The sequence below is a fragment of the Simochromis diagramma genome, unplaced genomic scaffold (assembly GCF_900408965.1).
Source record: "Simochromis diagramma unplaced genomic scaffold, fSimDia1.1 OVJJ01000337.1, whole genome shotgun sequence".
Classification (NCBI taxonomy): Eukaryota; Metazoa; Chordata; class Actinopteri; order Cichliformes; family Cichlidae; genus Simochromis; species Simochromis diagramma.
Window position 1 is genome coordinate 1,491,915 of NW_024386982.1, and position 22,775 is coordinate 1,514,689.

Genomic DNA, 22,775 nt, shown 5'->3' on the forward strand with positions numbered 1-22,775 from the left:
TTCTAAGTTCACTATTTTGTCATGTGTTGAGAAAAACACAGATTTAAAAATTACATGGTCTAATATTTACATTTAGCATATAACTGCAACATGCTTTTTTTCGTTTTTTTTTTTTTAAAGACTTGAAAGGACTTGAAATTCAAAATTTCAGACTTGTGACTTTACTTGGACTTTTACACCTGTCTGTGTTTTATTTTTTGTTTGTTTTTTGTTTGTTGTTTTTGAAAATTTTCAAGTTACAAAAACTTTTATTGGCAGTAAATCGAATTTTTAATCTGAACTATGATTGTACTACATTATGTTTATACAGCACCAGTTTAAATACTAAATTCTACAAACTAACATCAAATGTATTGTGTGCCTATCATTTGCACATAGATTGAGACAACATTTAACTTTTTTAATAACTACATACTTTCCTCACCTGTGCCCAGATGCATATTTTCTATATAAATCGTGTAAACCTCAGTAATGACAGTGCTTATAGTCTGTGGTTCCAAAGTATCCTCATGCAATCAAAAGTTAAAATACGGTATGAGCAAACTGCAACCATAAACCCATTAGGAAAGTGATTACTGAGGCCATAAATCAAAAATTGCTCAAAAACTTAAATACACCTTCTTTAAGTATACAGAGGAGTGTCCCCGCCGCCGCCGCTGGTCATTGCCACCAATTTGAAATTTAAGGCACTTCTGCACTGGCTTTAGATTTAAGGCTCGGGAACATTGCTCTATCTTTGAGGATCCACATTGCAGCATTAGCATTAGTGTAAGCTAATGCTGCTTGCCGTAGCTTGCATTGCTGCTAGCAAAATACTGATTTGAGTGGATAATGTAAGCTAGCGCATTCAAACTTTAATGATGTCTCTGCCTGCATTCTGCTGATCTACTTGGATCAATTAATGCTGCAAATAAATGTAAATCTAGCTAACTTTAGCTTGCTAACAATATTACTAACACAATACTATCTAAATTGAAATAATTAAAAAATGTAGCAATGTTTTCTAACTTTTTTAATTATTTACAAAGAACAGCGGTTTTCTAGATGTTACACAGAACAGCCTACTTTTAATTATACTTTGCTGTATTCGCAATAAAAGTATCATTACTTGTATACATACTTTTCATTCTTTCCTACTATATCCTGACCAGCCACAGTATTAAAATCACTCGTCTAATGATGTTAGGTACTAATTCTTGGTCACTGAAAAGTAAAACTACAAAGTCACTTTAAGGTTTAGATAGATAAGGTCAGAGTAGAGTGGCCAGACTGCTTTGATCTGAAATAAAGGCAAACATTCAAATGACCGCTTTCTACAATCAAGTGGTTGCCAGAAAACAACATCTCTGCTTATCAGAAGAGCATCTCTGAGCATACAATATGTTAAACCTTGGAGCAGATGGTGCCACTTCAGTCAGTTCACTCCACTCAAATGACCACACAGTCACCAGATCTCAGACCAATGAACCAAACTGACCAAAATCCCCCTTGTTGAATCTATACAACAAAGAATTAAGGCAATTCAGAAGATACAGGGGATCCAAACTCTTACTAACAAGAAGTACATACTTAAGTGTTTAGTGAGTATATCAGGCTGTTAATGAAGTTTGCATTAACTGAGCTGTGAACCGAGTACCAACTTATTGTTTTGGTCTGTCAGAAACTTGCAAACTGACTAATTATGAACATAATCATAGCAACACTTCACAGGTACACACTGTATAACCAGAGTGTTACTGAGCATAAAATGCTTCCAGCTTGGAGGAATAAATCATCACCACCCCACCTGCTGCATCTACATCTGGTACTGGAACCGAACAAACTTGTGCAACACGCTCCCTGTCCAGCTGTCCACAGCTCATCCTTTCTGTACAGCCTACCTCAATGCAAGGCCAGCAAATAAAATTTTCAGTGTTATTATAGCTGTGTGGAAAATGTTGCTAAGTAATGTCAAAACTAAAGAAAACGAATCTGCATAAAAACCACAAATACTCTAAGGATTTGTAATTCATTGAATATTTGTTTTGTATCTAAGAGGTTTAAAGAGCAGAACAATTCAGTATCAACTCATTTGTTGAACAACATTTCTTCAAGCTTCTTTCTGAAATTAAATTGCTGCTAGTGCTGAGTGCACTGCACTCTTGCTGGTTATCCAACTATTTCATTGCAGCTCCAAGCAAGCATTAAATAGACATACTGTGAGTCTTTTTGATTCTCAAGTGTAATGCTAATTATGCTGAAATATGAACAGAAAATATGTTTTAGTTTTTTTGGACAGTGTAAGATTGTGGTTCCAACACTGTGTGCTAAAGCAGACTGGTGTGGTCTATAAATATTCAAATATTATTTTAGATTTACTAAATGCATAGAAGGATAATTGTCTTCTGGACTGTAAGTGGCTCACACTAGCTGTGTGTTGAATGTGTTACATACATATCTGCTGGAAGAAAAAAAAAAACCCTGAACCTCAAAGATCCAAGTCAAGTGGAACATATTTTTCGATGGATGTTAAAGTTGTTCCCATAAGTGTTACAGGTTTCATCACAATGACAACAGTGACAAGACATATAGCATCTGAGAATCAAAATCAAAACACCACACCGCAGACTTACCGCCAAAATACACCTTGCATTAGTTATCAGCAGGCTTTTGAATCGCCATACAAACTTTTTATACGCATTCAGATGTTAAGTGAAGCATTTTTCTTCCAAAGCAGTTCAGAAACGAAACCAAAGCATTCTTCAGCGCAACCTCTTTATAGCTCAACTGCAGCTCAACAGCTTGCTTAGAAACATGAGCCCATACCTGATTCCATGAACTCTTGGTTGAAGTAGTTCCACGCCTCTTTGCTCTTTTCCAGGTTCTCCTCCATGACCTTGATGTCAGCAAAAGGACAGTTGCATTCTGGGAAGCGAGGAGAGCACCGGCACCAGCAGTCATTGTTGCGACAGAGCAACTCGCCCTCCGAGTTGCATGCCACGTAGCTGAGGGCTGCCTCCACAAAACGCCCACGCAGAAACTCTGGCAGGACATCTTGCAATCCTGGAAAGAAAAGGAAGCACATGGTAAAGCATTTGGGATTTTTTTTTTTTTTTAGAATGCTCTTATTTTTGAACAAGCAGACTCTAAAATAGTCATATTTTATTTTAGGCTATTTTTAAGGCTTCAAGTAAAAATACATTTTTAGCACTTGCGATTTAATTGAGAAGACTGTGAAGTAAAATTCTTGACATTTGGCATTTCTAACCCAGCTGATTTCTTGTAGGATTTTAAACAATTGTTAATTTCCTTTATCATATATAATACACTGAACAAAAATATAAACGCAACACTTTTGTTTTTGCTCCCATTTTTCATGAGATGAACTTAAAGATCTGAAACATTTTCTACATACACAAATGACCCATTACTATCAAATATTGTTCACAAATCTGGTTAAATCTGTGTTAATGAGAACCTCTCATTTGCCGAGATAATCCATCCCACCACCATGTCAAGGTGCTGATTAGACAGCATGTCTATTGCACAGGTGTGGCTTAGACTTTCCACAATAAAAGGCCACTCTGAAATATGCAGTCTGATCACACAGCACAATGCTACAGATGTCTAAAACCAGTCAGTATCTGGTGTGGCCACCAATCGGAAGGTTGCCGGTTCGAGCCCCGGCTTGGACAGTCTCGGTCGTTGTGTCCTTGGGCAAGACACTTCACCCGTTACCTACTGGTGGTGGTCAGAGGGCCCGGCGGCGCCAGTGTCCGGCAGCCTCGCCTCTGTCAGTGCGCCCCAGGGTGGCTGTGGCTACGACGTAGCTTGCCATCACCAGTGTGTGAATGTGTGTGTGAATGGGTGGATGACTGGTTGTGTAAAGCGCTTTGGGGTCCTTAGGGACTAGTAAAGCGCTATACAAATACAGACCATTTACCATTTGCCTCACACAGTGCAACACATCTCCATTAGATGTGTTGCACTGTGTGAGGCAAATGGTGTACAATGGGCATAGAGTTGATCAGGTTGTTGATTGAGGGCTGTGGAATGTTGGTCCACTGCTCTTCAATACTTGTGCAAAGTTGCTGAATATTGGCAGGAACTGGAACATGCTGCCATATACACCGAGCCGAGCATCCCAAACATGCTCAATGGGTGACATGTCTGGTGAGTATGCGGGCCATGCAAGAACTGGGATGTTTTCAGCTTCCAAGGAATTGTGTACAGAACCTTGCAATATGGGGCCGTGCATTATCATGCTGTAAAATGAGGTTATGGCCATGGATAAATGGCACAACAATGGTCATCAGGATCTCAACACGGTATCTCTGTGCATTCAAAATACCAACAATAAAATGCACTCGTGTTCACTGTCCATAACCCCACTGCCACCATGGGCCAGTCAATCCACAATGTTGACGTCAGCAAACCGCTCACCCACACGATGCAACACAAGCTGTCTGCCATCTGCCCTGAACAGTAAAAACATCTGTCAACAGAACACCTCTCCAACGTCCCAGACGCCATCGAATGTGAGCATTTGTTGGTCACAATGACAAACTGCAGTCAGGTCCAGACCCCGATGAGGACAACAAGCATGCAGATGAGCTTCCCTGAGACGGTTTCTGACAGTTTTTGCAGAAATTCTTTGGTTATGCAAACCGATTGTTGCTGCAGCTCTCCGGGAGGCTGGTCTCCACCTGGTCAACCATCCTGGAGGTGAACATGCTGGGTGTGGAGGTCCTGGGCTGGTGTGGTTAGATGTGGTCTGCAATTGTGAGGCCGGTTCAATGTACTGCCAAATCCTCTGAAACGCCTTTGAAGACGGCTTATGGCAGAGAAATGAACTTTCATTTCACAGGCAACAGCTCTGGTAAACATTGCTGCAGTCAGCATGCCAACTGCACGCTCCCTCAAAAGCTGCGACATCTGCAGCACTGTGCTGTGTGATCAAACTGCGTACTTCAGAGTGGCTTTTTATTATGGGCAGTCTAAGGCACACCTGTGCAATATTCATGCTTTCTAATCAGCACCTTGACATGCCACACCTGTGAGGTGGGATGATTATCTCGGCAAACGAGAAGTTCTCACTAACACAGATTTAGACAGATTTGTGAACAATATTTGATAGCAATGGGTCCTTTGTGTATGTAGAAAATGTTTCAGATCTTTAAGGTCAGCTCATGAAAAATGAGCAAAACAAAAGTGTTGTGTTTATATTTTTGTTGAGTGTATATAGTAGACATAGCCTTAGGAGGATATGATCACGGTTTTCACAAACTACAAAGTAGTTTCAGCTATAACATCGATTCACAAGCTATAACACTGGAGCGATGCCTTGAAGTGAAGTGCCAATATTTTTGAATCAGCCACAATATTAGAACCACCAGCCCATTCTCATTGAGGTAATACCATTTTGTCAAAAAATACTGGTGTGGCCCATTTCCTTCCATTTTCTCTGCCATGATACACCGTTTTATGGCTTTAGTGAGACAGGCCAGGTACTTCCAATTCCTAATTTATTGGTGATTGTGATTACTCTTGAGAATAGGTATATTTTACCCCAAAATAAGATTGTTTTATGGATCTAACGAAGCAGTTTTTAAACCTCATACCTTACCCAGGATATTTCAGTAGTTAAATCTAATCAGTCTTAGGGGCCTAAACTTAACAAGGAAGTAAAAAGTGTGTAAAAAAAACAACACAAATCTGTAAGAGAGGAAAGAAAGACAGAATGATCCCACACAGGTTTCCAAACCATGGTATCTTGGCTGACATACCTGCAACTTATACCACCACTAGTCCCTGAACCTACTAATGTAGGTCTCTAAGATCGGTTCACTTCTTAACGGTTGATATTGCTGGGACTAACTAGCACTGTATTACTACTTAGGATGGGAAGTCGTTGGAACCACTGTCAGATAATTGAATAATATTCTGCTGAATATAAAGTTCTGCTGGTAAACTTTGGGCCTTGGATTTCATGTGGCTGTTACTTTGAAATGTAGCATTTCAAAGTCATTGCATATCAAGGACACTTGTTGACCTAGGCTACAAACAACAGACAGATTCCAAACTAATATGTCGGATATGACATAACAAGCACAATTCATAAAGACCCAAACCCACTGCCAGGATGCCTGACATCACAGATACACTCACAGAAATGCGTACCATTTTTGAGGCAGAGCTGTTTTGTATATAAACCCAATTCCAAAAAGATTGGGTTTGTGTAAAAAGTAAATCAAAACACAATGTAGTGATTGGTAGAACTTAGAAACTTGTATTTATAACAACAGAACACAGAAAACATCAAATGTTTAAACAGAAATTTTGCTATTTCATGAAAAATCTTTTCATGAAAAATTCATGAAAAATTATTTTTTAATTTGATTGCACAAACAAACAAAAAGAAAAGACAGAAAAGGCTGAAAAAGAAGAAACAGTATGAAGAATATTTTGTCTGCTTTGCAGAAGATCAGTAACATTATTGGGTGTAAAAAGACTATCTTATAGAAGCAGTGTTTCTTAGAAGTAAAGATGTGCAAAGGTTTACCAATCTGCAAAAAAAGGCAAATAATTGTGGAACAATTTCAGTTTGTGTTCGCATCTACAGCACAAAGTGCATAAGAGAATCTGGAATAATCTCTGTGTGCAAGAGACAAAGCTGAAGGCTGAAAATCAGTATGTAGATTCTTGTGATCTTTAGGCCACACATCTGAAAGCATATTGATTTGCTCTCCTGATATTTAGACTGTAGTATTGATATTTTAACCTTTTTCACTTAGAGTAAAGATACTCTAAGCGATCGGTGTGAGTAACAAGCAGAACAATTACATTCTTTTCCACTAGACTACCTGCTCTAATTAAATGGGTTGCCAACTGCAAGTAAAACAGAAGAAAACGAAGAAGAAGAATAACAATAGATAAATATTTGAAAAGAAAAAGTAGTCAGTCTGACCTGGGTCCTGGAGAAACTTGCGACCCAGTAGAAGGCAAAAAAAGGTATACTGGGGGACAAACTGAGCTAATTCTGCTATACCTGATGTGCCGGGAAAAATGATCAAAATGCTTTTTGTGACATTTTTGTTTGGCGGTGTGCCGTGTGATTTTTCTAAGGTGAAATATGTGCCGTGGCTCCAAAAGGTTGGGAAACACTACTCTAAACACATGTTGCCATGTTATCTACAAATACAGATTAAAGCTCACTCATGCAAAGTAGAAACTATATGTGAACATAATCCAGAAATGTTGCTGTCTTCTCTGGGCCAAAGCTCATTTGTGTATAAAGAGTCCAGGTGCTAAACTTTCCTGCCTACAGTCCAGACCTCTCACTAACTGGAAAGATTTGGTGCATCGTGAAAAAAAATGCAACAGAATGAAAAGACTCTTGATCAGAGTCCCAAATTTTTCAGAATTAAGTTGCACGTGGATTGTAATGTAGTGGCACATGCTTATATATAGTTAGAACATTAACTACCATACACTATGTTGACAAAAGTCACTCCTCTCAGTCTCTAAATTTAGATGTTTTCAGTCCCTTTGCTACAGGTGTATAAAATCAAGCACCTAATCATGCGGTTACAAACATTTGTGAAAAGAACTTGTCATGGCTTGACGGTCCTCACCGATCGTCTTGCCAATTTGTTGTGGTGTTTGTGTGTACTGTGTCGTGTTCTCCTCTCCATCCTGTGCATGTGTTTTTCTGCTGGGACATGTACTTCCGGAAGCCGTGGCACGGAACAGCAGTTGACCGGAGGGGAGTGTCCTGAGCTAGAATCATCGCACCTGTGCGGAATTACCTTGCCAGCGCAGACCTATTTAACAGGGCGGTTGAGTCACAACCAACGCTGGAACGTTGAACTAAACCGGGGTTCAGGGATTGGAGGAGGAGCCGGCACCAGGAGTTGCTGTGGATTATTACTGCACTGTCACCGTGAGGAGAGGTCGCCGTATCACTGCACTGCCCTTTTTGGATTATAGACTCGAACTGTTAACTCACCTTTTCACTGTAAATAAATCCACTGTCATTCTGCAAGGAGTCTCGCACCTGAGTCCTTTAATCCAATTCACCATGACAGAACTGGGTATTACAAAGAGCTCACTGAATTTGAACATGGTGCTCTAATAGCCTGTTAGCACTGCAACAAGTCAGTCTGTGTTATTTTCTTTATCAACTCTAAGTTACTAACACTCTGCTGACTAAATAAATGCAGAGAATCCTCCTCGGGCATTAAGATAATCACAAAAACTGTGCCCCAGGATTTTCATGACATGGGTTTCCATGCCCAAGCAGCTCCTGAAAGCGTCATGTAGGTGGCCTAGTAAATGTGTTCATGTACACATATGTATATACACAGTACAATATGAGCAATTGTATTAACCCAGTGAGATAAAGATGGTTATGTACTTGTTTTATTTTCAGTTGCAATTCCTAGTTATAATGATGACAAGTCTTGACTGGGACGTATTTCAGAACTAATCATCAGTAGCAACTGTCACCTAGTCTATAATCACCAAAAAAAGCCCTACAGCCTCAGCCACATGCAGCTTGTTTGTTGCCTGCAGCTTTCACTATTTCTCAGCCTGATATTAAAAAGAATACTTAATTCAATAGTTATGGACGTGATGGATATGGAGCCTTATTTATGTGAGCAATCCAAATGTATTGTGCATGTCTTGTTTTGTTTTTTCGCTCACCTTTCAAAATAATTAGTCTGCAGAAAGAAAACATTTGGTATTTTATTAAAAGCTGCTTCTTCCTAAATGTTGTTTTTTTTGGTTGCTTCTTTTCCACATGAAAGTGTGGACCAGCCTCTCACAACGGTTTACAACGACTCAAAGCAATGGGCCAAATACCCCTTACTCCCAAGGCGCCTTCTAAAGGATATCCTAAGGGATGCTGTCAGATGCCTTCTGCAATATGGTTTCTTCCACCATTTGTTTCATTCCTTTTATAAAAGGAAGAATTAAAAAGTTGTTGATACAATATCAAAAAAGCCTGAAAAAGTCTAATCAAAGTAGACTGTAATTTGTGTTTTGTTTTGCAGTTTTGTGGCTGAGTTTTTAATTTCATTGAAATCTGTTTGGGTTCTTAGCTGTTGTCACACTAACAGTGGAATCCTGAGTGAACGTAAGCCATCGTTAACATAATCACATTACATTATTATTACTTTGCAATGCCATGCTTTTCCACCGACTGGTCTTCTAGTCTGGCATGATGTTGAAAGCCCAACTGGCAAATGGGAAAATTGCACAACCAATGTTACATAACCAACTACCTATAAGCCATTACACCTACACGAACACCTCTTACAAAACAAGTGTTTTTATGCTAAGAATGAAATTTTGCAGGATTTAAAATAGTTAATAATTTCAGATTGATGTTACACTAAGTGAAGATTCAAATGCTCAGGCTGTGGGAAATACTGTCCAGCAGGTTACACGCTTGTTTCAATTCCGCTGCTTTTATTGTTGAAATTATTTTAAATTCTAGGGGTATGCTAATTATGGTGCTGTTTCATGGGTGCACAGCCTATTAAAAATCAAAAAGCTCACGTGTGATATTTAAAGAGCAGCATCATCCCGTAGAAACTAGCAGGCAGCTTTCTTTGTGGCGCTCATGCTGCTTCTCTGAATCTGCCTCCCTGTCTGTCGCTCTAATAATCATCAATTTGTTGTGTCAAAAGCTTCCTCTCTCCTCGCTTCAGAAGCTCATTCTGGAGGATTTTCAACAGCCAAGTCAATCCCGCTGTGCCCTGCTATGAATATGCATGTCTCTTCTTTGGTATTTACTCTTTCAATGGCTTGGAAAGAGATGTAATTAGTCACATTTTTCCTCTTCCATGATTTGGCAGGTGTTTTGAGGTCTTTGTGTGTGTGGGGGTGTGTGTGTGTCTGTGTTTGTGTGTGTGTTTGTGCTTGTTCCAAATCTGGACGGGGCTTCTTCAGTTTAGGAGACAGCTAAATAACACAAATAACACACGTTCCATCACCAGCCACTAAAACACCTTGTCTCTATTCCACCTCACTCTTTGTTGCTCTGTTTTTCCACTTTGCTTCTTCTTGTTTTTTGTGCTTCATTCTTTAGCTGGAGTAACAGAATAACACTGGGAAAGTTGTTGTTTAAGAATTATTATCCAAGTAAATATTGGAATTAAAGAATCAGATCACCTTTTTAAACGTTTCATTTAATTAGAAATACTGTAAAAAAAAAAAAAAAAGGAAAAAAAATAAGCTTTTTTTGTCATATTAGAACAATGCTGACAACACAGATACACAGTGCAACAATATCCTCTTTAAACCACAGGGAGTCTCTCCCATGTATTCCTGCTCTGTATCAGAAAACCTCACAGCAGATTATGAAGTTTCAAGTATTATAAATATATAGCCAAGTACTTTTCTGTTTACTGGTTCTTTTCAATTTTACCCAGTAATGCATTGACATTACCCAAAATGAAATGTAAACATGTCATTATGCAAAACGCATTATAGCCCCATCTAAACATTCCTTCTTAACATGAGCTTTGTGTTTTGCAACAAGATGAATATTTAAAACAAATTAATAATAAAATATTTTGCGGAGAAAAGTGCATTTTTACACCAGATTAACCTGTTTCCCTTCTGAAGAATGCAAACAACTGTGTTATTAATTGCCCTGAGCACTGTTACTCAAAAAGCTTGAAAGAAAAAAAAGAAAGTGAAAGTTTTCATTATTGAAGCTCGAAGCTGCAGCTGCAAAAAAAGCTCAGTTTATTGATTTAGCTGCTAGCTAGTTGGAAGCCAGAGTAACTTGGCCCAAATATTGTCTTTCATTACTTTTCCCCTTTTTGCAATGTAAACTGATTGCGCTTTGTATGTTCTACAGCCAGCAACAGTATCAAATTTAAGAGACAGGGCAATGGGAGAAAGTGAACAAGTGAGAGGCAGGTCATGGAAGATACCATTTCTTTCTCTATTATTATAAGACTTAAGCAAAGGCAGTGCCTTAGTATACTTTCACTGCACCTAAGTAACATGAACAGATGACATGATAGGTCATGTTTAGAAGAATTTCAAATTCTAAACTTTAATTTTCAGATTTGTAAGATTATTGTAAACTTATCAGTAGGAACAAAGAAGACTACTGACATAAACTGATGTCCATGTTCTTTATTCTTCTTCATTGTCAAATATTACACAGTGTATTGACATTTTACATTCATTTCCAGAAATCTGAATTTCCTTACTTTTAATTTCTTGACTTCCTTCTTTTCCAAAAAAAAAAACAACAACAACAAAAAACAACCAAACACTGGAAATGGCCATGCAGAAATACAGGACTGGAAAATAAGGAGTACTGTAATCTAAGTATAACACACAGAGACATACAGATATAGCCACAGCTGGCTAGTAGCTACATGCTGACTATGGGAAAATGAGAATCTTTACCACCTGCTGCAACCAATTTGTAGGATGGTCATGCAGAAAGAGGTGTGTTAAGTAATACGCAATAAAAAAACTTGAAGTGACACACTTCCAAAGTGTCGCTGGGCATTTCAGCACCAATAGGCTGCCCAGAGATTTTGTACCAGTCTACTGCTTTTGTGCAGCCATCACATATCAGTACTTTTTATATGCAACATAATAAAACTGTTGAGTGAAAATGAAGACAACTAATTCAGCACGGCTGTTAGGCAGTGACTGCTCCTCCTCTCACCTTGATGCTTTTCACATTTGAAATGCATGTTGTTATTGAAGGGGCACATTAGCTTCCAGCAACTTCAGTGAAAGAGGTTGCCTTGATCATCATGCAGCTCACATCTGCTGATCCAATGCGAATAAAAACACGAACACTTTAATTTGTCACATAGAGTGTCTAGGCCGAATATTAGTCCCCATTTGGCATTTCATATCATTTAAAGCCCCAGCGATGTAATTAAACCTGTATGAATGTCACTGAGGTGGGATGACATGGCAGACTTATTTTGGTTAAAAGGGGCCATCAATGTGACTTTTTCTGAATTGTCAAATAAACTCAGAAAGGAGGATTAGCTGAAAAGGAGTCACATCCTCTGACATTTGAATGGAAGCTGAAATGAAAGCCTTTTCACCATCTAGTCAATCAAATGAAAGTGCATCTCCTGGCTCTCAACTTTTAAAGAACTTGTTTTCCCATTAACCCTCCAAGGCCTGAGCCATCATCCCAACTATATCTCTGTCTCTAACCCTACTCAGTCAGGATGTGTTTGTTTCTCAGCCATCGTAGGTTGTAACCCTAAACCCTACACTAACCCATCTTGAAAAAAAATCATTTTCAATGTGTAACTGTTATATAGATTATTTTGTTTTGTTATCTGATTTCCAAGACTTTAAAAATCAACTGAATAAAAAAGAAAGGGAGAGAGGTTATAATCCATTTTTTGTGAGTTTCCTGGTTACATTTTGTACATGTTAATAAAATCTGAGCCATTTTCACAGATGATGACTGCAGACGACTGTGGGAAAAATCAGGTCACACTGTGACAAGTTATTTGGGGAATCTTAAACCTGTCAAACTGCATATGTCATATTTGTGTATGGTTTTTATGTGGAGCAGTTGTGACAGAGTTCAAAGGAAACCCTGAAACTGTTTTATGTGTGTTCCAACTACCTTTGTCCAGGTTCCCATAGAAACAGGCACCCGGTGTTCTTTGAAGGGTCATGGAGGAGAAACAGTGAAATAGTAAAACAGCACAGGAGTGATCACAGATGGTACACAAAAAGAACAGAGGTCATAAAGAGGTCAGAAGGTGCCTTGAGAGATGGTGCCCGGATACAGATATGAGATTCATAGCTGCTGCACACCACAGTGTTGCAGGGGCTTGCACTGTTGCCTTACAGCGAGAAGGTAATCCCTGTGGGGCCTTTATATGTATAGTTGCCTGTATGGCTTTCCTTCAGGTAATCTCGCTTCAGTAAGTTTATGAAGACACCTGAAAGCCCATGCCCCTGCATATGGGAAACACATGCTAATTTCAATTTTATCACAACAACAACGCCTCAAGTTGCTTTGTATTGTAAGGTAGATCCTACTATAATACATACAGAGAAAACCCAGCAATCATATGACCCCCTATGAGCAAGCACTATGGTGACAGTGGGAAGGAAAAACTCCCTTTTAACAGGAAGAAACCTCCGGCAGAACCAGGCTCAGGGAGGGGCGGGGCCATCTGCCGTGACCGGTTGGGGTGAGAGAAGGAAGACGGGATAAAAGACAAAGAAAGTTTCCCGGCATTGCTTTGAATGCACAGACAACTTGCAATAAGCAAGTTTTGTGCTCTAAGTGTTAATTAGTGTTGAATTATCATCCATAATTATAACTGGTCGTGGTAGAGATTTATTTATGATATCACAGTGAGGACAGTGTTGATGGTTAGGGTTTAATAGTTATGCACAGTCATATAATCAAGTTCTTGCCAGTTTCATCTCCAATAAAATACTTTTTTAACAGCTGGTGTGTTTTGATGTCTTTGATAAAACAGGATATGATTCTGTGTGATAGCAGATGTTTTCGTCCAAACACAACCAAAGTGTTTTCACTCTATTCTTTTCACTCTAAAATAATAATTAAGGGTTAGAATGTCAGATACATTCAAAATAGCGCCGTAGCGCAACATTTGGTATTGTGACTTATTATGAGGGAACAAGCTCCAGTCTACATTCTTCTACATCAACAGCACAGCAGTGCAGAGGTTAGCACTGTTGCCTCATAGCTAGGGCCTTTGTTCTACCTGTGCTGAGTGGATTTTCTATGGGTGCATGTTAGGTTTATTGATGGTTCGAAGTTGTACATTTTGGAATTCTACGTGAAGGTACAAAATTATTCGCCTTAACTACAAACTACAAGGATCCAAATAAGTATCCTCTGTCAAGAGTACCTTAGAGGGTACAGCTCCAGTGGGATGCTGTTTTACCCCTTAAATTATATTTAGGTATTTTAATTTCTGTGAGAGTAATAAGCAGGACAGAGAGGAAAGCGTCTTAGAAGACAGCTTTGGTAAATATTACGGGTGTGAATGTGATATGAAGTGCCCACCCTGATACTGCATTTTAATAAATATCAGAGTTGGTACCTTGCATGAGTTTCCAGTAGTACTGCAGTGGGTAACTTTTTTGACAGTTATTAATGGTAATGTGGTAAAAAATTCAGAAAATAACAGAAAATGCTGATGTGATGATGAAGAACGGCAAAACAGAAAATAGTTCCTTGCTACTATGTCACCAGGTTGGTTGTTTCTTTTGTATTCCACATTGATTTATAGTCTGTTTTACATTGAAGTCTAATTAATCTAACACTGTTGTCATTTTATTAATTAAATGTTGCTCTGAGAAGGGCGTATTAAGACATTCATTTCATCACTTAATGATTTAAATAATCATCAGTCCGTCGAAGTGAGTGTTACAAAGTTAATTTGCATACAGATATTACACCAAGTTTTAAGCTTTGAACTGAGAGCTGGTTGTAACTTGCCTTTTGATCATTTTGTTATTCTGACAGATTATGGATGAAAAGCCTTATCTGTATTGACTTGACCTTTATGATTTGCAGTTTTGGCTAAAAACTGTGATAATATAAGACTGTCATTCGTTGCTTTTTGTTTTCAGCTTTCAGCTATTTTATCACACCTGGTTCCAGTCACCACCATGAATATCAGAAAAAAACTGTGGGTGTCTCTTTTTGATGTGGGCTTTTAGGGTCATTACCCAGGAGGCTTTACTTCCATCCAGCCGCAGATTTAGATCCCCCTAGTAGACCAAAAATAGCAGGCCCATGGTTCCCTCTCTATCTCTCAATCTCCTGCAGAGAGCACACTTTCCATTTTGGGCAATTTGAAGCTCTTAAGCCTCCACCATTATCACTACCCCTTTTTTATCAGTGTGTGTGTGTGTGTGTGTGTGTGTGTGTGTGTGTGTGTGTGTGTGTGTGTGTGTGTGTGTGTGTTCTTTCTAAGCCTTTGCTTTGGTGAGAGCTTGGTCCACTACACTGGAATGCACTCGTGGCTGAAGAGGAGATGGTGTTGTACCCTTGGATTGTGCTCCTGCTCTCATGACCTCAGGATTCAGGCAGTCCTGCTTTAATGCACAGTAGAGTAAAGGCCCTTTCATGCAGGAAGCCACATGCACTGTGCTCCAAAACCCATTGTTTTCCAAGGCTTGCACCTGTACAGCATCTAGTAAAGCACAGCGCAGTGTGACATACATTCATGCAAATATACATCACATTAGTCTACTAAGGCTTTAATGGGCTGGTATAGATGCTGCTGTATAGTATGTAACACCATAGCCCTGTAGGCCAATTGTCTAGTTCTACAATATAGTTCATTACCTTTATAGTTGAAATGACAAAAAATCCATTGTCCTGACTTAATTTGGATGTCCAAGAAGATGTTTTCAAAAGAATGGCTTGCGCCTTGCAATATAAAAGCAGAAATGCAAAAGATCCTTAAGAAATTTTACTTGACTCTGATGTGGTGCTCCTTTATTTTACTGTGCATCTTAAAAATTGACTTTAGCCCACCTTAAAAGGATCAAGCTGAAGGTTTTCTTACAGCTCCCATAGCATTATAATCTGAATATCACAGAAAATCTATGGATAGAACTCTCAAAAGAGCAGGGCATGCATGGTAAAAGGAGAATCGCACTGAATTAGAAGACATAATACCAGTCTAAATTTCCCACCCCAGTCTTGTAGCTGTAAATTTAAAAAAAAAAAGGAAAATGCTTTCTTTTTTTCCATGTTTGTTTTGAACACTTAAAAGTTGCAAATTTAAAAAAAGTAAAGCTCAACAATGTGGATGTATGTAAAAGGCAGGGCAGTAAGGCTGGGAATAGATGAGGGCTTGTTGTCAAGTGAGTTAGATCTAATAGATGTTTCACTTAAAAGGAAAAAATGTCTCCAGAGTTGCAAGTACTTTTTCAAAGCATGAAGTGTCATTTGGCTCTTTCCTTTTACCTTGTGCTCTCTGTTTAAACAACTTTTACATTTGAGACTGCCATTTAGAGCTTTAATGTCAGCCGCTGATGAGAAATTTGGCAAATGACTTGCATGCTATGTTATATAGTGACAGCTGGTGTGCTGAGAATTTGTTTCAGTGACTGCCCAGACTTAGGCCTGAGCAGAGGGAGGCACTTGACAGACCTCTCACCCTGCAGGAGCTCACAAGAGTAATACTGCATCTGTCCCCAGGCCCTGCTCCCACTATTGATGCAATTCCAACAGAGTTCTAAAGGCCTGTTTGGGGTGCTGTGAAGGGGATCGGTTAGAGGTTTTCTTGGAGTTTGTCTCAGAAGGCTACCCAGCAGCTGTCAGCAGGCAATGGTGTCATTTCTGACCAAAGAATGAGGCCTGCAGCTTCGTCTTTGTGCTGTTATTATAACATTTTTCTTACCAATACAGTAAGGACCTACTTAGAGTGTGATATACTAGGGACAAGCTGATATCATGTTCCAGGTATATTTGTGTTATATAACTACTTTCATGATGAAGATCCTAATCAGACGGGGAAAAAACTCCAAACAAACAAAAATAGTAGTAGAGATAATTTTTTAGGTTAGGATTGGACTATGTAAGGTTTGATTCAGGTATTATTGGGTCAGAAACTGAGTCCATGTTAAAATGAAATTATATTTAGGAGATCATGATGATAATCTATCATAATGACATAGGAGAAGGAGAATGTCACGCTGTGACCAAGGGACCTCTAGCCCTCTGAGGTCTGACTCATCATCAGTGATGACCTCAACCTGAACCCTAAGGGTATTATTTAAATGTGTAATTATTATTAAAATGTTCTGCCAAATCTTGACAACAAGACAAAACAAAAGAAGTAATAACAGATAAAAAAAACCTTTTCTTATGCCTTCCTCCACAGTATGGGGTTAGGTAAGGTTACCACCATGACCATGGCTTGGAAATGATAAAAGCTAGAATGCTTTAGAGCCTATGGACAGAACCACAGATTCTTCTCTGTATAGCTGGTGGTTAATAGATAAGACAAATACAATCTGCAGGGGAATGTGGAAATAGAACAGAAAATAGGGGCAAGGTTACAGCAAAGCCATAAAATGGTAGTGGTTGATGCAAAAGTCCTTTGAGTCTAAAATCCTGGCTGCAAATGAACTGGCTGCTTTTACTCTCTGGCATCACTTCTGTGTGTTGAGCCCCTAAAAGACCTGCAGGAGGTCTCAAAGGATGACTAAAGTGGCAATTGTGTACATGCCAGTGCAGAACAGAGGCCGAGGTCTGGTAAATTTACAAAGTGGGCTTTGTTCTTTCTAGCCAAAAATGTAACAAAGCTTGTTGTTACAGCTTAATGCCTTTGGGTAGTCTTTTAATCAGCTCAGTGCCATTAGAAATTTTGCCCATGTGGACAATGAGCCTTGCTATTTACAGACGATTTTAACATTCAGTGCCACTATAGAAACTTGTACTTGCTATATGAAGCCATGCAGATAAATGTGTCCCCCTTGCCAGGCTCCCAACTTCTTAACAATCACATTGAGTGCCAGTGTCTATGTCCAATAAAAAAAATGTTCACAAGGTTTCTTTTTTTAGTAGCCACAATCCAAATCTCTCCCTAACCTGAACAACCTGAACCAAACATTTTAAAGACTAAAATTCAATCTAAACATCACAGTGGCCCCTGGTCACGACCCCTCATGGTCTCAGTTGCCACTGGATTCAATTCTAACCAAAATTAAGTGTTTTATTTGCTGAAATGTAAACCATATTTATTCTGTAATAAAAACAACTCTTAAATATTCTAGATAAAGAAATATACATTCAATATGGGAGTGAAAAGATGTGTGGCTGAAAAATGTAATTTTCCTGGTTATTTTTCCTTGACCTCGATGGAAAATGTCACAAGGTCAAGAACAGATGTGTGGAAACTCATAAGGACCTGAGAAAAGAGACGCTCAATGCTCAGAGAAGCAAACTGTACTTCCACTAGATTCCTTAATAGATGAGCTGAGGTGTTGAAACTACATTTTCCGGGTAGTGCACTACAAAATGTGCATATAACTGCCATGTCATGTTGTTTTATTCAGGTCATATAAAGGAGAACCACCGGTGAAAAATATGGAGAGGAGGGTGAGACGGGAGGTAAGTGACGGGAAAAGGAAAGCGACCCATGTTGTAGGTGACGTCAGACGGCGGAGATTTGGCAGAAAAAAAGCGAATGGTAGCGTAGAATTTAAAAAAGTTTCTTTAAGCTTCAGTATTGCCAAATAAACTAATCAATTGTCATACAGTATAACTAACAACATCTGTCCAATCATCTCTAACACCCTGGAGGACAACGAGGAGAGTTGAGACACCGTCATCGAAGAGATGTCGCCCGGCAGACTCCCCCGGCACAACATCGCCTGCCGGCAAAGACATTGCAGACATCTTGGAGTCAATCGACAAGCGATTGTCCAGTTTCGATACGAGGCTGTCCCTGGTGGAGATTTTACACCGGGAATTTAAATCTCTGAGAGAATCCCATGACTTCAGCCAACAGCAGGTGGAAACGCTTGCCGCAGAAAATGCCACGCTACGGGAGTCAGTCAAATCTCTCACCGATAACGTGACCCAGTTAAACATAGAAAATAAAAAATAAAAGAATCCGTTATCGACCTACAAGCCCGTAGCATGCGAGACAACCTTGTGTTTTCTGGTATTCCAGAATCTGCCGGAGAGGACGCGGAAGCAACGGTGAAAAGCTTCATTAAAACCCACCTGAAGCTGCCGGAGGACACTGTAAAGGACATCGCCTTCAAAAGAGTGCATCGCTTGGGGGCCGTGAGGTCGCTGACTGGGAGACCACGTCCAATTGTTCAAAAGCAATTCGGCCAATTCAAACAGAAGGAACAGGTGAAGAGTCGCGGCAGGGAGCTGAAAGGAATGGACTTCAGCGTGAACGACCAGTTCCCCAAAGAGATCCTGGAATGACACAAGGTCCTGTTCCAAGTTTGACGTAGCTTCATCCAGAGAGGCTCCCGCACTGTCATCGCCGTGGACCGGCTCTACGTGGACGGACAGCTGTACCGCGACCCCGGCACCACTCCGTGGTTATATTGACTGCACTCCAGATAAGAACCCGCTACACTCTTTTCTTATTCATTCACACTCTCTCCTTTAACATGGGTTTAACCTTGTAATATCAGTATGATGTCATAGCCGATATAACACCGTCACCCTCCGTCATTGCTTTAATTGGAATGTTTCCGTTTCTTTTCTTTTTTTTTTGTTGTCGCTCACCGTTCTCGTGGTTTCTTTCTTTCTCTTTTCTTTCACTGCTGTGATCAACTACTTCCCCACTCATCTACAAACAACACCCTCTATTTCTGCATATTCACACACCACGATCACGCAAAAACACATCCGCTCAACGGCAGCTCATTGACAACAGCCTCACAGCGCACACAGACTTATAGGACACACACGCAAGCCACGCTTGTTCATATTACTGAATATACACACACATAGTCAGACTTATGGAGCCTCTCACCACACATTTTTTTTTTCTCTTTCTATTTATAAACAAGTGATGTTTCCACATTCTCTTCTCCCGTCTTAACGAAACACCCAGCGTACATCATTAGACATACACACACAATTATGGGCACACTAAGGTTTGTCACATGGAATGTAAATGGAGCTGGCACCAGAGAAAAAAGATATTTAACCAGCTTAAAAACTACAGGCAGATGCTGTTTTATTACAAGAGACTCACAGGCCTGTCACAGGTTTAAACGAACTTAAAACACCTGAATTTCCTAATGTGTTTACAGCCTGTTATAATTCTAGTCAAAGGGGAGTAGCAATTTTAATACATAAAAATGTTAATTTTACAGTACTCGATACAGTTATAGATCCACAGGGTAGATTCCTTATTATTAAATTATCAGTATTTAACGAAAAGCTATGTATTTTAAGTATATATGGTCCAAATGTTGATGATCCCTCATTCTTCCACGGATTTTTTTAGTGCACTCTCTGAACACCTTGATTGCACACTTATTCTTGGAGGCGACCTCAACCTTGGACTAAATGAAGAAATGGATAGGCTCAACACAACAGGAACTCAGCGCAATTGGCAATCCACAAATATAATCAAACAGTATATGAGCGACTATGGCCTTTGCGATGCATAGCGCTCCCTTCACCCCAGCAGTAAGGAATATACTTTCTTCTCACATGTTCATCACTCCTACTCTCGTCTGGATTATTTCCTAGTCAGCAGCTAACTGCTGAGTGACATTTCAGACACTGAGATTCACCCTATAGCTGTCAGCGATCATGCTCCTGTATCTTTAACACTAATACATAAGAAAAACTCTACACCAAGTAAAAACTGGAGATTCAATACATCACTGCTCAAAGATGAAGACTTTATTAAATATTTTAAAAAAGAGTGGACTTCATATTTAGACCATAATGACACTCCCGGAACATCAGCTTCTGTTCTATGGGAAGCAGGGAAAGCTGTGATGAGAGGTAAAATAATTTCTTTCTCATCACACAAAAAGAAAGAAGAAAACAAAAATATTAAGGAACTAGAAAAAAACATCAAATCCTTAGAAGAAGCCTACGCGTGCGACCAAGATCAAGAAATAATGAACAAAATATGCAAAACAAAACTAGAATTAAATGAAATTATTAATAAAAAAACACAATTCTTAGTACAAAGACTTCGCTTGCAGAATTTTAAACACAGTAACAAATCAAGTGTGATTTCTAGCTAACCAGTTAAAAAGAAAGAAAGAAAAAACAACTATATGTGCTGTCAAAGATTTATCTGGAAACACAATATATGACCCTGGAAGAATAAACAACATTTTTAGGGATTTCTATGAAACTCTATATTCACCACAAATAAACCTGTCTAAAAATGAAATTGATCAGTTTCTTGACAAGGTAACTCTTCCAAAATTACTAGACAGTCAAGCAATGGCACTGGATTCGCCACTGACACCAGGTGAACTCCAGGAAGCCCTGATAAGTATGCCCAATAAAAAGGCTCCAGGTCCAGACGGCTACCCTGCAGAATTCTACAAAGAATTCTGGACAATTTTGGCACCAGTATTCCACGGAAATCAAGGAAAATGGCAGACTACCACCAAATATGAATTCTGCCAACATTAGTCTCCTGCTAAAACCAGGCAAAGACCCTTTATTTCCCTCAAGCTATTGTCCAATATCCCTTATAAATGCAGACCTCAAAATAATCTGCAAAGCCCTCTCAAAAAGATTAGAGAAGATAACCCCCTTTTTCATAAAAGGTAGGCACTCATCAACAAATACACGTAGATTACTTAATTTAATAGACTACTCATAAATTAAAAACATTGAAACCACAATATTATCTCTAGATGCAGGAAAAAGCGTTTGACAGAGTTAACTGGAAATTTTTATTTTCAACTTTACACAAATTTGGTTTTGGGAACTCTTTCATAAACTGGCTAGGAATATTATATAATTCCCCAACAGCTTGTGTCAGAACAAATGACCAGACATCCTCCAGCTTCTGTCTCCTGAGGGCCACCAGACAGGGATGCCCACTCTCCCCTTCACTGTTTGCAATTTTTATCGAACCACTAGCAGCAGCAATTAGACAGGCTACAACAATTAAGGGCATAAAATGTAAGAACATAGAACATAAAATCAGTCTCTATGCGGATGATATGTTGCTTTTTCTGCAAAACTCACAAACCAACCTTTCTGAGGTAATTACTCTAATAAACTGGTTTTGAAGAGTTTCAGATTATTCAATTAATCTACAGTTCTTCCAATTAACTGCTCCTTCCATAATTCTTCTTCTGCCCCACTACAATCTGAAAATATTAAATATTTAGGTAATAATGTCTCTCCTAAGCTTTCAGACTTAACTAACTTAAACCACATCCCACTTCTAAAGAAAGTAGAAGGCGATCTGACTAGATGGAAATCTCTACCCATATCACTCATGGGAAGGGTCGCCACTATAAAAATGATGATCTTGCCAAATATAAATTACTTATTTTTAATGATCCTGAACAAACCATCACAAGATTGGTTCAGATCTCTGGATTTGTATATTTCTAAATTCTTTTGGAAAGATAAACCCCCGCGTATCATCTTAAAAACGCTTCAAAGAACCAAGGATAAAGGAGGATTAGATCTGCCTAATTTTCAACAATATTTCTTAGCCAACAGGCTTCAGTTCATCTCAGGATGGTTAAAACTTCTTAGATGAGCCCTGGCTAGATGTTGAACAGGCACTATGCAATAATCTAGAGATTTCAGACCTACCATTTATCAGCTCAAGCATCAAAAGACATTAATGCTTTAAAAGCATCAACATCAGCTCTTCTCTGACAGCATGGTGGGAGTTTCTAAAAATAACAGAGTCTTCATTAATCCCATGCAAACGTACACCTATCCGGAATAACCCTGACATATTACAAAACAATAATATGATTAATTTTCCAGAATGGAGTTGTAAAGGAATTAAATACTTAGAACATATATTAGAAGGAACAGACTTTATTCCATTTGACAGACTAGTTATACCATATGGGATCAACAAGAAAAGATTTTTAGAATATCAACAAATGAAATCCATAGTAAAAAATAAGTTTAACCTCAGTCAAGTTGAATTGCAAACACCACCAAGTGCGGTACATTTTCTTACTCTTAAATCCCCCAAATTATTATCTAAAATATACAGAACACTTTTTAAATTGGATGAATCAATATCCCTTCCTATTGCAGTGGGAAGCAGATTTGTCAGTCGGCTTAGACC

At 39.0% G+C, this 22,775-nt stretch overlaps 1 protein-coding gene across 2 annotated transcripts in view; it reads right to left on the reverse strand.

The window, feature by feature from the left end:
- The window catches only part of brinp2 (bone morphogenetic protein/retinoic acid inducible neural-specific 2), a 270,389-nt gene that overhangs the window by 68,471 nt on the left and 179,143 nt on the right, over positions 1-22,775 (reverse strand). For both annotated transcript variants that reach the window (XM_040039544.1, XM_040039543.1), the window contains one exon: positions 2,806-3,042. In XM_040039544.1, the coding sequence (XP_039895478.1) occupies positions 2,806-3,042 (237 nt within the window). The remainder of the gene's footprint in view (positions 1-2,805; positions 3,043-22,775) is intronic.